The sequence below is a fragment of the Bemisia tabaci genome, chromosome 6, assembly GCF_918797505.1.
Source record: "Bemisia tabaci chromosome 6, PGI_BMITA_v3".
Classification (NCBI taxonomy): domain Eukaryota; kingdom Metazoa; phylum Arthropoda; class Insecta; order Hemiptera; family Aleyrodidae; genus Bemisia; species Bemisia tabaci.
The window spans coordinates 1,551,416-1,566,778 of NC_092798.1; the positions used below are offsets into that span (position 1 = coordinate 1,551,416).

A 15,363-nucleotide genomic window follows, 5' to 3' on the forward strand; every position below is an offset into this window, starting at 1 on the left:
ATGTCAAAAGAATCAATTGCCATCTGAACTCATATTTGACTTTTTCGTCCCGCCGGCCAGGTTGGCTTAGTGGTCAGCACTTCTGACTGTACATAAAATGTCCCAGGTTCGAATCCTGGTAGTGGCGACAAATGTTCTTGGGACCAACGAAGTGACTAGTGTATCTGCAGAAACACATGTCACTTTTCCTCGATTCATGAAAATTTGAAAGCGACAAGTATGGATGAGTAGTTCCAGCTGCTGAACTAGGCTCTGCTCGATTTGCCAGGTTGTAAAGAGCAAAAATTTAAAAAGAAAATCTTTCAAAATTGAGCTGGCTGTCATTTTTTATCCTCCATACCTGGATTTTAATCGCCGAAAGAAAAATTTAAAAATTTTTTATGGTAAAAATAACTTACTACAGCCCTCTTTGCGATCACTCACGGGGAAGGAGGGAGGAGGGACCTCACTCCACAGAAGTTCAAAACTGAGTCCCCTCCAGTTATGCAAAGACCAGGAAGTCAAATCAAGCCCCAGGATTATTGATTAATTTAATCAATATGAGATTAAATTAAATTAAATTATATCTATGCAAACATTCTTTTGCAGCCGTTGTACAAAGTATAATTTACAAATCTTGTTCACGGCTTAAAGTTCAAATCGCTCTGAATTGCATGATTTTTTATTACTTCAAATTTTGGAGAAATTGTCAATAGATGTGTCTCGATTGGACTGAATTTAACAGGAACGCACCAAGTTGCACCATGTTTGAACCTAAAAAAAGCAGTAGCGATTCCGGCAAGTTGGCAACGCTGTTTATACCCCATTTGAATCCATTGAATATATCGATTCTAGGTGAAACAGGCTGCCTCATTTAGAGTCGATTGTTTAAAATACATTTAAATGGAGAAAAAACAGTGTTGCCAACTTGCCGGAATCGCCAACTTAGAAAAAAAGGGTTAAGGTTGTATTTCTCCATGAGGCCTATGTCAAAATTAGAGTTTATTAACACTGTTATCACGTTCAAAATATTTTTTCTCGAACTTTGAATGTTTGACAGAAGAGAGGCTGGTTGAAATCAAAACTCAGTTTTTTCCCCAAAATGCGACTTGTTGCGATTCTGTTGCATTTGGTCCAATCGATTAAAATGTTGCAACAAAGGAGCCGTTATTTTATGGCTTATCCGTAAGAGCAACGGGGACACTATAACGGTTCCTGATTTGCTCCTAAAATTAACTGGAAATATTAGCTCGCCTATTTACAAACGGACGTATTACTGCTAAACGGAACTATAAAGACGTACGGGAAAGATGGGGTGTGCTCGTGGTGAGCTGCATATGAAACAATGTAAAAATGGGCGTGATTCCTCTTGGGGAATTGGAAAAGCGGGATTTATATTAAAACAAACGGAACGAAGCGGCGGCTGCATGCTAACTCATGAGCCGTGGGCATGGAAAAGGAGCGGTGTGGGCAGGGCTCATGATATAAATATCCTATCCTCGTCGCCGCTGACGTCACTCAAGTTCTGTGATTCCTATTAATTTTTACGGCCCGAGCACTAACGAGCACACCCCTTCTTTCCTACTTATTTCTGGATCCGTTTAGCAGGAATACGTCCAAATGCAGTCCCCAAACATCAGCTCGTAAAGTATGATTTATTATATTGGAGTCGGTTATCTTAGAGACTGAAACGCCCGCCTAAGAAAAGCAACCGAGGAACAGAGACAATTGAGTTGCCCTCCCATGAGCAAAATGAGTTCCTTTGAAAATGTATTTAATGCTTGCAACTGTTGACCTTCAACTTCGTGCTGAAATATCAACTTTTGTAGTCTGCCGTTCTAAGAAAAAGTGTGTGTGAACAATCGGGCGTCGCCAAATTTCTTCTGATGAGTAGTGAGGCACAAAATCTAGTAGGAGAGTGTGATTATTTTTTCCTTTCAACTTCCAGGGGCTTCTTTCTGCCTTTTGAAAGAGAGTCTGTGAATTTGTCTGGAGAATATACATATATCTCAGGGGCTTAGATGACAAGGCGAATGAGTCCAGTTTTTGCTGTTTCCAGAAATACGTCTTTAAAGTTTCAAAATTACATGCGGAACCTTATTACGAAAAGGAAGTTGAAACTCACTTTTTGTTGCTTTAAAGTTGGATTTTAGTTGAGAATTTTACCATATCAGGCAAGCTGTTCGGTCATTATTTCATGTTTTTGCTTAAGTTTTGATTCATGCCAAAGTAAATCATCGCCTTAGATCGAAAAATGAATGTCGACGTTCCTGCAGCTGTTCATTAATTAAGATTAATTGGTACTTTAGCTGCTTTTGCCTTCTCTTCGATTGAAGGCGAACAATGTTAGAGGCCATGCAATGCCATGCACAAATAAAACGCTGTATGAATACTTGAAAGTCATCAAACTCCTCCTGATACATTATTTATTTCCAAAGAAAAGTACCTATTGTTTTTTTCTGGGAGGTCATCGCACATTTTCGATTAAATTGAGGGACAAAGGCCGTAAAATTAGGAGAGAAATATGCACAAATTATCGAAAAAATTTGGTCTCTATTAGCGGAAATTTGACAAAGTTTTTACGATATTAAACTACCTGATCCCATAAATTTATCAATGGCCTTTTTTGTTTGTTTTCAGAGTCACTTTGTTATAATTTTAGGATACTTGGGTGTTTTACTATGGAACGGATGTGAGATGTTGATCTCTCTTACGATATACATCGCAGCAACTGCCTCTGGCTTTCTTTACTTCTTTCTCAAATTTTACTTCGACACATACTACAAAAGAAAGGAAATCCAATCTGGCGAGGAAAAGAATGAGTGAATCGTTTAGTTTTCATCGACAAAAGAATAAAAGCACAGTTATAAATAGGTATCCAAGAAGTTCACAAGATATTTTGATCACTTGTTGAGAAAGAAGTTCGCTTGGACTTTATTTTGCAGGAGGGATCGCAATGCAATTTCGACTCATTTATAAAGGAAAGTTGTAAAAGTTACTTATTAAAATAAATAAATAAGAAAAATTGTAAAACTGTAAAAAACTGTGCAGGGAAACTAATGGCACAAATGCTTTTTCTAAAACGAGCCGAAAATAGTTGTTCCTTATTGTAAAATGTAATCTAAGTGTCGTCTTGGCATTGTTTTTGATAATTGCCTGTCGTGCTAATATTGCGACTAATGGAAACTCTCAATCCTCGGTTTTAATTTCCATCCTGTGTGATAGATGATCTCTCTTGTTTATAACACAACAATAAAACTTTTACTTTCTCTTTTTGTCTTCTTGTTGCATTTTTACTTCTTTTGTTCGTCATCTGAATCTTTAAAAATGCTGGAGATTGCATTCAAGTATGGCATCAGTTCATCATGAGACAAACATGATATTCTTGAAGAAAATAAATAAATGGATAAATAGATAAATAGATAAATAAATAAATAAATAAATAAATAAATAAAAAAGCATCAATAATTTAATTCATCTACTTCAAATTTTCTTAATGCTTAGCTATGTTTTCCGAAGCAATACAAAATCCTTGCTCATAAGAAATACTTGAGTCAAACGCACACTGAACGTTAAGCGAACAGTTTTGCTACTGCACGTTGTTTACACTTCGGAACTTTGATCTACATGAGACGGGAAAAGAGGAAGCGCGACGTTTGAGGCGCGCAATGCGTGAGGTATCCACGCAGTCTTGCAGGCACTGACGGCGCGCGCCATGGAGTGCGCGCAATGCGTGGAGTATTCATGCAGCCTTGCAGGCGCTAACATGCGTTCTGCGCCGACCGCAGTGTTCAAAGCAATCGTACAGAATCGCGCAGCGTTTTTCAACTTGTGATTTGTGAAGGCCCTGACAATTTTATGTTCCAAACAGTGTGACATACGCGTTTCTTGAAATTTATGTATACGACTTTTTAATATCCATGGTCATAATGAGGTGCACTTGATGGAGCTTAAATTTTCTCGCACGTACCATGTACTATGGGAAGTACTTTAAACGTCCTGAACGGGAGGGATGGTTTGAAAATTGGACTTACGAGTATGAGTTGAGTTATGTATTTTTTCCACCATAGATACTTGCGCACAGATGGTCCGAAAGCTGCCAAGAAGAAGTATGAGTTCATGAAACAGCGACCGAACGCATTCAATGCAGCTATCAGCACAATGTATCCATCTGAAAATTGAGGTTTTCATCAGGGCGGTCACTGACTTTCAAGTAGCACTATGGTGTTTATTTTATGCTATCCAAAATCGCTCCGCTAGTAAGCAGCAAAATCTAGCTTAATTTTGACATCTCAATCCTTTATACGTTAAGTTTTGAAGAAAAATAATTCTGTTTTGTAAATCGCAAAAATACTCTTTCTGCCACATTAGGGGTTTTAAATTAAAGGTCGCTCCGTAAATCTCTGTCTAAAGGCTTATTTATTTTCAATTCTGAATGATCAACCCTCCCCCTCCTTATTTCTCTCTTTCTCTCCCGCCCTCCCTCCCTCCCTCCCTTTCTTCCAATTTCAAATTTACTGCTTGTTTCTACATCAATGATTAAAAAGAGTAAACTTTTACGGGCAAAAGGTATTTCAATATTATTTTTTACCCCTTTGAATCTGAAAGATTCTTGCGATTTTTGTATAGTTTTTACACTTCAATCATTTTGTTTTCTGAAGCAACTCAGGTCAGTCATGACCTAATTGCTATACTGCCGTGCAATAGAAGAATGCCTCGAAGTCGAAATGCCTGAACAAGAGTTGCCAAATTTCCCCGAATAAAACATGTATTTTTGAAGAAAGTTGTGCATATTTCTCCTTAAAATTTAAGGGGGAACAAAATTGTCTGAAAAATTGGAATAAAAATATTCAGAATTTTCCTAGTAAATTCTTTTTTATCGAAGGAAATATGACAACGCCTCAATGCTCATACGGCTCTCTTCCTTACCACGACAGTATACAGTTTCTATTCGGGTTTAGTTCAATTTTCAATTTCTAATTTTAAAGTGCAATGACTAAAGATTATTCAGACTGATTTTTCGGAACTGATACATCAAGAGGATACTTAATTTAGTGCTTTGCAAAATTGTCCTGTCTCTGGTATGGACTTACCAGACAAATATTTCAGGTGAATCCATGCTGTGAAAACCGCTGAGATATGGTGAAGGACGAGAACAAATGTAATCTGAGATTTTGTCTTTCTTGAGATGTAGAATATCTGCAGAAAAAAAGGAATGTTAATATTAAAATATACATTCTTCAGCTTATAAAACACAGTTCACCATTTATTTCATATTTTTCAAACGTATATCGAAGCACACAACTCCGTGAGTATGCCCTCACACATTTTGATGGTTCAAAAATATCAGTCAATTCAGCATTTTGATTAATTAAAATTAATGATTAGATGGACCGCATTTAGCGGAGAGGAACTAGGTCACATCGGTCATTACCAAATTGTATTAAAAGGTTTATCTCTTTGCGAAAGAGCCGTTTATTGTAGATTCTTTTGAATATTTCGGGGGATTTTTCTATGACATGAAGAAGATTCCCTGCAATTTTCAGAAGAAACTGCACACCTGCTCTCCTTTAATAAAGTGTTCGATGAAGTATGGGTGCTGATATGTGACCTGGTTCATTTTTGCTGAATGTGGTCCCGATATAACTTTTTTACACAGGGACTACTACATTTTTACATTCAAATTTCAAAGAATATGCAATATAAAAAAAAGCAAGATACGTTTTTAAAAATAAATTTAGTCCGTTTTGCTTTTAGTATAATTTAATTTAGCCGTGCTTACTATGTCGTCACATGTTTTCGAAAGAAGATGTTCAATTTTCACGGCAGTAATAAGCAGAGGCACAGTCATTGAAAGTAATAATCCCCATTGATGAATTTAAACTCTTTTTTAAAGAATCTTAACTAGACAGTTGGTGCTGAACACATTGTTTGTGTTAGTCGTTACGTGCATCGGGGGTTTATGTTTTATCATCAATCTTTGAGAAGTTTTACCTCTGAGTAACATGCTTGAATGCCTCACTATCGCTTGATTAGCGAGGGATTAAATGTGACAAAAAGAGATGCTCTCTGTGCCAATGACACTAAACCAATTAAAATGACAATTTGGTACGTACGTTTTCTGTTAGCTCTCCAATCAAGGAAAATGGGCCAATATGGGAAATTAGATCAGTCAAAAAGTCACATATTTCCTCCTCAAAATCTTATGTAAAAAACCATTCACTCGGCGGAGAGATCAAAAATAAACTCCTGAAAAGCATTTTCAACAGAAGGTCAAATGGAAGTTAGACTTTGCAAATGCCGAATATTTATTCCTTTTAACCAATGTTAATTGTCAACTTTTACCTCTTGTTTTGGGGTTGATTTATTTTCAGTCTTCCTGTTGAGTGATTTTTTTTTCTTCTCTTCGTGGCATTTTAAATAAAGGGAAAACATGTCACTTAGTGCTTTGATTCATAACTTTATTTAAAGGCTCATCATGAGGATATGACAGTTTCAAGCGCACGAGCAGATTTTGCAGACTATATAGAGCGGTCATCCAGGAATCTACTCTTAGCATTTGCTTGTAACTTAGTTCTCTGCCAAATCTGAAATAGCTGCTTTTTAAAGTAACATCTTTGCCTGTTTTGCATTGGTGATTTTTCTGGAGATATGTTGTTGGCGCTTTTGTATATGTGACAAACATTGTTATTTTTCACATTTCAGAAAGCCCAAACAATGGTTTAAATGCCTCCAAGTAGCATGAGTTCAATGTATTTGTATAATAGAAGTTGACTGCCGAAATAAAATGAAATTTGGACGTATTTATACGAAAGGGAACTAAGCGCCAAATTTCCAAATTTCAGTTTTTAACGGATCTGGATTCTCCATGTAATAGGCTGCTCTCACACGTAAATATGCCCCCAAAATACTAATTTCATCCCCTGGAATCAGCCCCTGAAAAATCGCAAAACAGGGAATCAGCGATTACGAATAAAATCAAAAGGAACTATATGTAATTCCCTTTGATTTAATGCGCTAACCCGGATTCCGAATTAAATCAAAAGGCGCTATCTCCACTTGATTGACGCGCGCGCGGCGAAGCTTGGTGGAAACTTGGTGAAATTTAGTACCGGGGGGTATTTTTGGACGGGAAACTCGAATTTCGGGTCAAATTTTGAAAATTCAGAAATCCAAGATGGCGGACATGGCCTAAAATGCTATCTCGGCCCCTATCCAGCCGATCTTGGTGAAACTTGGTATCAGGGGGTATTTTCGGACGGGAAACTTGAATTTCGGGTCAAATTTTAAAATTTCATAAATTCAAGATGGCGGATGTGGCCTAAAATGTTATCTCCTATTTAAACGCGCATCGCCAAAAAATCCCAGATGTCGTCCCCTGAGTGACGGTCACATATCGACCGTGCGTTCCCTCTGGCTCGATCGATGTCAGTGTGCACTGACATGGACAAGGGGCTTTTAACGAGCGAACAAATTAACGAACCCATCGGAATCACTTAATTTTCATTAAAATCACTGTTAGGTACTTTATTGGAATCGGAACAGTATTTAGAAATTCATGAGTATTAAGAGCGCGCTGGAAGGATTACGTGGTCAAAAGCGTGACCGTCACCTAGGGGTTCGTCAGGCCCCATCTTGACTTCCTCGGAGACGCGAGTTTAAATGGGAGCTCAGAATACGCAACTTCGAACTTGTTTTCCGTGGGTTAATAATGTTTCAAAAAATCGGAGAAAATTCCAGCGAACTGTGCGTACTCAATCCTCCAAAAAAATGCAAAAATTAAAAATTACTGAATAACCTCATTGTTAAAATTTTAAACTCCGATATGGCGGATGTGGCCTTCAACAATAGCTCAATGCCTGAATCGTTTGTGTGAAGTTCGGTATTAGGGGCTCAAAATGACAACAGAAACTGTTTTATTTAGATACGAAAATTTTAACATAGGTAATCAGCACATGAAGGGAATTCACGATCCGACGCTGCTAGGTAAACCACGCACCTCGACGAGGCGGTGTATTGTGAACGTACACGGAGAAAAAAACTTCGTGCGTGGGACCCGAAGTTTAGGTCATATGGATCTGTGAAGTTTTCGGATTGAGCATCTGAACACTTTCGGTCCAGCTGCTGAGGTTTTGATCACACATCTGAAACTTCAGTTCTTACATCTAAAGTACTTCGGTTTTCACATCCGAAAATTTCGGTTCTCACATCCGAAAAACTTCGGTTCTCACACCTGAAGACTTCAGACGTAAGAACTGAAGTTTCAGATGTGTGATCCGAACCTCGACAGCTAGACCTAAAGTGTTCAGATGCTCAATCCGAAAACTTCAGAGATCCATATGACCCAAACTTCGGGTCCCACGCACGAGTTTTTTTCTCCGTGTAGAGTGCCATATATTTAAAGTTTACAAACGTGGAAATTTCCACATCTCATCCACATTGGCAAGATGCAGCGGGAAAGCAGATTGAGGTTAGGTAGGTATATTTGGGCTCCCACCACCTCCGGCCTTCACAACCCGGCCCGTGCGCTTTACGCAGGTTCATTGGCGGCCATTCTAGACGTGTAGTGCGTTTGTTTAAGAAATAGATATCATTTTAAGCCACATCCGCCATCTTGGATTTCTGAATTTTCAAAATTTGACCCGAAATTCGAGTTTCCCGTCCGAAAATACTCCCCGATGCCAAGTTTCACCAAGATCGGCTGGACAGGAGCCGAGATAGCATTTTAGGCCATGTCCGCCATCTTGGATTTCTGAATTTTCAAAATTTGACCCGAAATTCGAGTTTCCCGTCCGAAAATACCCCCTGATACCAAGTTTCACCAAGATCGGCTGGATAGGGGCCGAGATAGCATTTTAGGCCATGTCCGCCATCTTGGATTTCTGAATTTTCAAAATTTGACCCGAAATTCGAGTTTCCCGTCCGAAAATACCCCCTGATACCAAGTTTCACCAAGATCGGCTGGATAGGGGCCGAGATAGCATTTTAGGCCATGTCCGCCATCTTGGATTTCTGAATTTTCAAAATTTGACCCGAAATTCGAGTTTCCCATGCGAAAATACCCCCTAATACCAAGTTTCACCAAGATCGGCTGGATAGGGGCCGAGATAGCATTTTAGGCCATGTCCGCCATCTTGGATTTCTGAATTTTCAAAATTTGACCCGAAATTCGAGTTTCCCGTCCGAAAATACCCCCTGATACCAAGTTTCACCAAGATCGGCTGGATAGGGGCCGAGATAGCATTTTAGGCCATGTCCGCCATCTTGGATTTCTGAATTTTCAAAATTTGACCCGAAATTCGAGTTTCCCGTCCAAAAATACCCCCGGTACTAAATTTCACCAAGTTTCCACCAAGCTTCGCCGCGCGCGCGTCAATCAAGTGATTCAAGTGGAGATAGCGCCTTTTGATTTAATTCGGAATCCGGGTTAGCGCATTAAATCAAATGGACCTACGTGCAAAAATCCCCTATATCTCGCTTAATATGCATTTTTTCCTAATTTTGGCAACGTACGTAATTAGAGGAACTCTTCAGCTTTCAAACAAGCTAAAGTAAACCAAAATCGGTCCATTAGTACGGAAACGCCAATTGTTTTAGTCAAACTTGCTTTACTGAGAAGTTTGGAAATGGCGTTTAGCGCCTTTTCGCATAAATACGTCCATTTAATTCAAACATGAACATTAATTTTCTTGAATTTGAGCTCTTACCGTATCAAATAGATCGAAGACTTTAGACATGAGGAAGTACCAGCCGTAATAGCTGATCTGAATAAAGAATTAAAACTTTTATTATTGATGGTAATCCTGCTAAAAATGGAGCTCATAGGTCTACTTGTAATTAGCCAACGTACGTGTATAGTAGTAGAAATGCCGCTGATCAATTCAATATCTATTCATATTATTAATTAAACTTTTCTTTTCATTTTCTAAGAGTGCTAATTATTCCTGATCAGAAACCTGGTAAAAATGAATCTCCTCGAGGACAAAATTAAAAGGACGATTGCATCTCCAGAGAAAGTTTTAATTTTACTTGATCTGCATAATATGAAAAATCCAAAACTAACAACTTTTCATTTTTCTTTGATGCGAGGATTAGTTGCTGAGATCCTAGACACCGCAGATTCAACGCTTGTCTAAATTCCTAATTATATTAGTTGGGCCTCATATCAATTGACCTAAAAAGAGTAGAGAGATTTAACTGATTCACTTGATTTGTTTTCTCGCACAGACGCGACAGTTTGTAAATGGGATTTCTTTGACATGTGAGCTATACAAAAAAAGGAAAAATTTGCAGAAAAATTAACAGTTCAATTGATAGGACCTCACTTAAACTGATATGCGTACAACAATAACTAAATGTGTTAAAATAAGAAGTGACACTTCAGCATTCTGGCAATTAAAGAAATATTGAAGTGTAGGTACTTAATTATTTAGTAGGTTATTTTCTCAATAACAAAATGAGGCAATACATTGCATTTCGGCTGAGGTATACCCTTATCTGCAAGGGCTTCTTTTCCCATGCGTTAATTTTTACCATGTATGCACTGCAAGTTTTGATAGATCACTCTGTTCGGATTCAAGAAAGACTTTTTTGTGAAGGAGACTGGCGTAAGCAGCTTGGTGCGCTTTTCATCAATCATTGTCGTCGGTATTTTTTCCGACGATTTCACATAGAGTAGAATAAGACTTACGGCGATTGTAAAACGGATTGTCTTCTTTTCAAGGGGCCGGCAAATATGTTTTTGTACGTGAGAGAAAACATCCGGGAAATGTGAGTAGCTGGAATATTTCAGAAGAAAAAACGATAAATAAATCAGTGAAAACAATTTCTAAAATGTCAAAAATTATTTTTTTATGTCTCTCATTGCACTCGAACAATGTGTCTCACAATTTCTATTGATAGAGATATCATACTATATCACTGTCCATGAAAATTCGGGGTAAAACTGGAGTGGAGATATCGGCACCAATGATCAGAGGAATGATATGCAAGCATTTTGACAGAAAAAATACAAAATTCTGAGGTAATAATGATAGATAATTCACGATTTTAAGTATAGTTGTTTCGAGATTCAGCTCTTTGAAATTTTACTTTAGAACGTTCCAGGTTTATATTTTCGGATTAATAGGACCTTTACTCTCCGCCACAAAACTGAAAATTATTTTATGACAGGCAAAAATTAAAATCTAATTTTCATCGCTTATTTGATACAATATTTAGCTAAGGCTCTTTTAAACCTACCAACCACACGAACCATCCGTTCAACATCACTTGAATAAAATTGTACGCTAATGCGAAACCCTTCAGCTTCAGAGGCTTCCTACTCTCCACGAATCCGGGACCCAATTTCAGACAGAGAAAAGCGTATACACCAAGCATTGCCCCAACCGGCCAGAAACTGTCCATCAGAAACCAACCGCTCACAACATCATCTAGAAAAAGGTATTCACAATTAGTTGATGAGAATGAGTCCTTGAAAAATTTCAGACTAATTATCCGTCATTGTTCCAATGATCTGCAGGATAGAACAAATACTTATCTAGTCAGACACTAAACACATATCTCACTTTACGCCTACTAATCGGCGACGATGTGTGAATCTTTTTATATCGTCAACTCAAGCCCCCCTTCAATTCAGCACATAGGCAATAAACCTACCAGAAATCACGAGTAGTTAGTTATCTGTTGGAAATACGAACATGCATCATTCAGCTCGCGCATTCCTTTTATGCGGAACCAGTGGCGAGGCATGAATGATCGATTATGCATATTTCCCCATTTGAAGCTATGGTAGAGAATCGATTATTAAGGTGTTCGCTGCTAACACCGTATATATCGATCCGTTTTAAGGAAGCTTTGGTAAAGAATCGATTATTGAGACGTTCGTTACGAAAACCCTGTTGATCGATTCTTTTCCATAAGTTTAAATGGAAGATCAATCGATAAATCGCAAAGCACGCCACGCCACAGCTTGCCATCGTCTCGACCCCCGACTCGAGTGTACCTTAGTGCTTTGCCTTAGACTGGCGGGCTCGCTTCCCCCTCCCCCTCCCCGCGCAACTCGGAAAATTCGGCGATGGATGTGATGTATTTTATCGTCCACACCAAAGAATCACCAATTTTGTGTGCCGAAAGTACACTTTTGTGGCGTAGGTAATAAGAAACTGAATTACTTGGAACGAATTGGCCACTGATGATATCTATTTTCTCTTGAATCCAGTTGTCCCTGTAATATGATTGCGCCATCGTGCGACGGTGCGAGACAAGTAACCTGAAAATCGATGTCTTCAATGCGATTCTCCTGCCAAACAATCACAACGAAATCCATTAGAAACTCCATGAATCGTGATGGGTCCAGATTTGTCTGGGTCAGTAAGCTCCAATATTCATTTCAACAGAATAACAACTGCATTATTTGAAACTTTCACTCTTGCGTAATGTAATGATTAGAAAATGTCTCACGCTACAATTACGTTTTCATGTTATACATGAAAAAGTCAGTTAAAATGGGAGGCTGAAAGTGAAAATGTAACAAATATAAGATGACTAAAACCGAAGCTTAGATGGGTTGATTCTGCATCTTCGGCGAAAACAACACTGAAGAATCCTAATAATTTACTTTGGGAGAGTATTTCAAATTTAAAGAAAGCGATAACATGAAAATGAGAAAAACACAGTCGAAGTCGTGACAGAATGGGCCTATTGCAAACTTTTGCTAGCGCAAAAATAAGAGTTGCTCACTATCGAAAATGTCTCAAAAATCGCGATAAGTGAATCGGCAAAGTCTGAAATGCACTTCTAACTTCGCAATCTGCGTGAGAAATTCTCGTTTTTTTTTTAAGATTCCCGCTTCAAAAACGATACTACGGTACGGGTGAACATTTCTTTACACGAGTCGTTTCCATCGAACTCCTGCTAATTGTAAGTGGGATGCTACTCAATATTCATCATATGACGGGAAGAGATTCTAACCGATAACAATCGGCGTGTGTACATTCACATTTTCCTTGCGTTGAGACTGATGAGAAATATCCGCCTTGATTGACCTTTTATGCTCCCCTCGACTTACGCCCGAAAGCGTCGGCTATGATGAATATTGTTAAACATCCTATTTAGCAGGGGTTGAATGCAACGACTCCTTTAACAAAATGTCCACCTGTGACGCAGTATCATCTTTGCAGCGGAACCTCAAAAAACGCAAATTCCTTACGCAGATTGTGAAATTAGGGGTGCATTTTAGAATTTGTCGATGCGCTCATTGTGATTTTTAAGACATTTACTATACGAAACAACTCCTAGTTCTGCTCTAGTAAAAGTCTGCAACAGGCCCGTGTTGACAAATCTAGTTGTTTTATGCAATCTACTCCTAATAGATGGTCGAATCAGTTCCTAAACGCATTACACTTATTTTGCTGTAAAACAATATTATTTTTTAAGGGTCGTAGGTGCCGAAAACTCCGAAAAAATTCCATCTCCGGGATGATGACCCCTTTTCGACATTGACGGGCGAACATTATTTGATCAAAAGTATCGGTAAGATGAAGCTCTCTCTCTCTCCTTCCCTCCCCCTTCCCCTCAATTTGCAAGCTCTGGGATTACTTTAATTGGCCTTTCATCCCTACCCAGGTAACACAGTGCGACGAAAATACAAAAAAATTGCCTTTTTTTCATAATTTGGTCAATAAATGTCTATTTTAAACGATAAATAAAATATGGGGTTCTAATCACTCTTTGTCGGATCGCATATACGTTACTGGTCCTCGCTTTATTTTTGGGATCCGAACTTGATATTTTTGAGAACATATTCAATTTTGGATCCATAATGAAATCTAGTACCGAAAGTAGTACTGAAGTACCGATCAACGCGTGCCCCATGTTTGAGAAAGGGAGACAATTTGCAATGCAGTCAAAAACAGAAATTGTCACTTATTCCAATTTTACTGCAGTTAGTTTCAATCAGAGGTGCCCCTTCCGTCGGTGAACAGACAAAAAGCACAACACTCAGGTGCCAGGGCAATAATTCTGTCACGTAATTGTAATTTATTGCGATTTGTACTACTTGTGTGATTAGATCGGAAAATGCATAGTAGTTTATGCAACTAAAAGCTACTAATGCGATATGTATGTATACAGCCGAAATCTGCGTATCTCTGTAAACGACGTTGCAAATCTCTACTCGTGTAGTATTTATTCCGAGAAAAACAAACCAAATTTTTTTCTCGAAATTTTCTGCGAATAATCTTCGCATATTCAAAAAAAAATATTTTTTTTTCTTAAAAAAAATATGACATAATTAATTACATCAGCCAGTAATATAAAAATTAAAGTAAGTACCTTTGACAAAAGTATTATCAACAGTGGCGTGGCGTGAATTGCGATGTATCGATTGTTATGTCATTTAAACCTATGGTAAGTAATCGATTATTGAGGTGTTCGCTGCGAACACCCTGTCTATCGATCCTTTTCCATAGGTTTCAATGGCATAACAATCGATTTATCGCAATTCACGCCACGCCACTGATTATCAATTTCATATATAATTAAATATTTTGAATTGCTGCAGTAGACATACGCTCTTTCCCATTTTAATCATCGATATGTCAATTAACAAATGGACTGCATTTTGCAATTAATAACTACTATTTCAAGTTCATCAAAAAAGCACCAAAGCACCTACCTGCACAGGAAATCTAATAGTACTTATGTCATTTTTGAAATGAGCTAGAAATCGTAGTCTCCTACTTCAAAATGTGGTCCAGATTGATGGACCGAGAAACGAAATAAGGCAGTGCAATATTAAAAGTGCGCTTTCGATCAACTTCTTCAATTGAAACTGACGGGAACATTAAGAAAATGCAAAAATTACCTTAGTAATGTTCGAATAGATGTCAAATATGATGACACACACTAAGTACTTATTCGCGCAGACGATGAGCCGAAATTTCTGTTGAAATTGAAACGAAATGAGTTGAGAAATGAGCTTAATTAATTCAACTGTTAATTTTAGGCATCATCTTGAGGCACATTTTGCGTGACTCCTTCATCAATTGATATAATGTTAGAGATAAAATGAAGAGAGGACGAAATAAATTAAATATGGATTCTCACTAATATATTCATTGAAGTTATTCTCTCGAGCTTCCTTCGAGGACAACTGTGCGGAACCTTCAAACTTTCCCGATCTACTAAAATGTTCAAAAATTACTAAAATAAAAATAAATAAAGAAAAACTATGGGGTAAGTAAGGAAAAAAATAATTGTACATCTTATTTTATGTAACTGGATTTTATTTGTTAACTGCTTATTGTTAGAAGTAGGTTTACTTGCACAGAGGAATCATCGAAAATAGAGCTAGTTCTATACAAACATGACTACAAACCAAGT

The 15,363-nt window shown here is 37.9% G+C and overlaps 1 protein-coding gene and 1 long non-coding RNA gene across 3 annotated transcripts; both read right to left on the reverse strand.

The window, feature by feature from the left end:
- Nucleotides 1-3,612: 3,612 nt before the first annotated feature.
- Nucleotides 3,613-9,649, reverse strand: LOC140224746 (uncharacterized). Its single transcript, XR_011900001.1, has 2 exons — nucleotides 6,096-9,649; nucleotides 3,613-5,178 (listed from the first exon to the last, which is right to left on the reverse strand). It is a non-coding gene; the product is annotated as an uncharacterized lncRNA (long non-coding RNA).
- A 1,550-nt stretch (nucleotides 9,650-11,199) lies between these two features.
- LOC140224747 (very long chain fatty acid elongase AAEL008004-like) lies at nucleotides 11,200-15,186 on the reverse strand. 2 transcript variants are annotated; one of them, XM_072301225.1, is made up of 3 exons: nucleotides 14,846-15,186; nucleotides 12,153-12,280; nucleotides 11,200-11,411 (listed from the first exon to the last, which is right to left on the reverse strand). In XM_072301225.1, exons 2-3 carry the CDS (start codon nucleotides 12,223-12,225, stop codon nucleotides 11,200-11,202), a joined length of 285 nt encoding a protein of 94 aa, XP_072157326.1. In that variant the 5' UTR covers nucleotides 12,226-12,280; nucleotides 14,846-15,186. The 2 variants fall into 2 exon arrangements, with proteins under 2 accessions (XP_072157326.1, XP_072157327.1); XM_072301226.1 differs by lacking the exon at nucleotides 14,846-15,186 and adding an exon at nucleotides 14,657-14,808.
- Between the last annotated feature and the right edge of the window lie 177 nt (nucleotides 15,187-15,363).

Coding starts and splice junctions, on each gene's coding strand:
- LOC140224747 (XM_072301225.1), bottom strand. CDS start 12,225: ATGGCGCAATCATATTACAGGGACAACTGGATTCAAGAGAAAATAGAT. Junction 11,412..12,152: donor CAGTGGCCAATTCGTTCCAA/GTAATTCAGTTT, acceptor ACCTTTTTCTAG/ATGATGTTGTGAGCGGTTGG.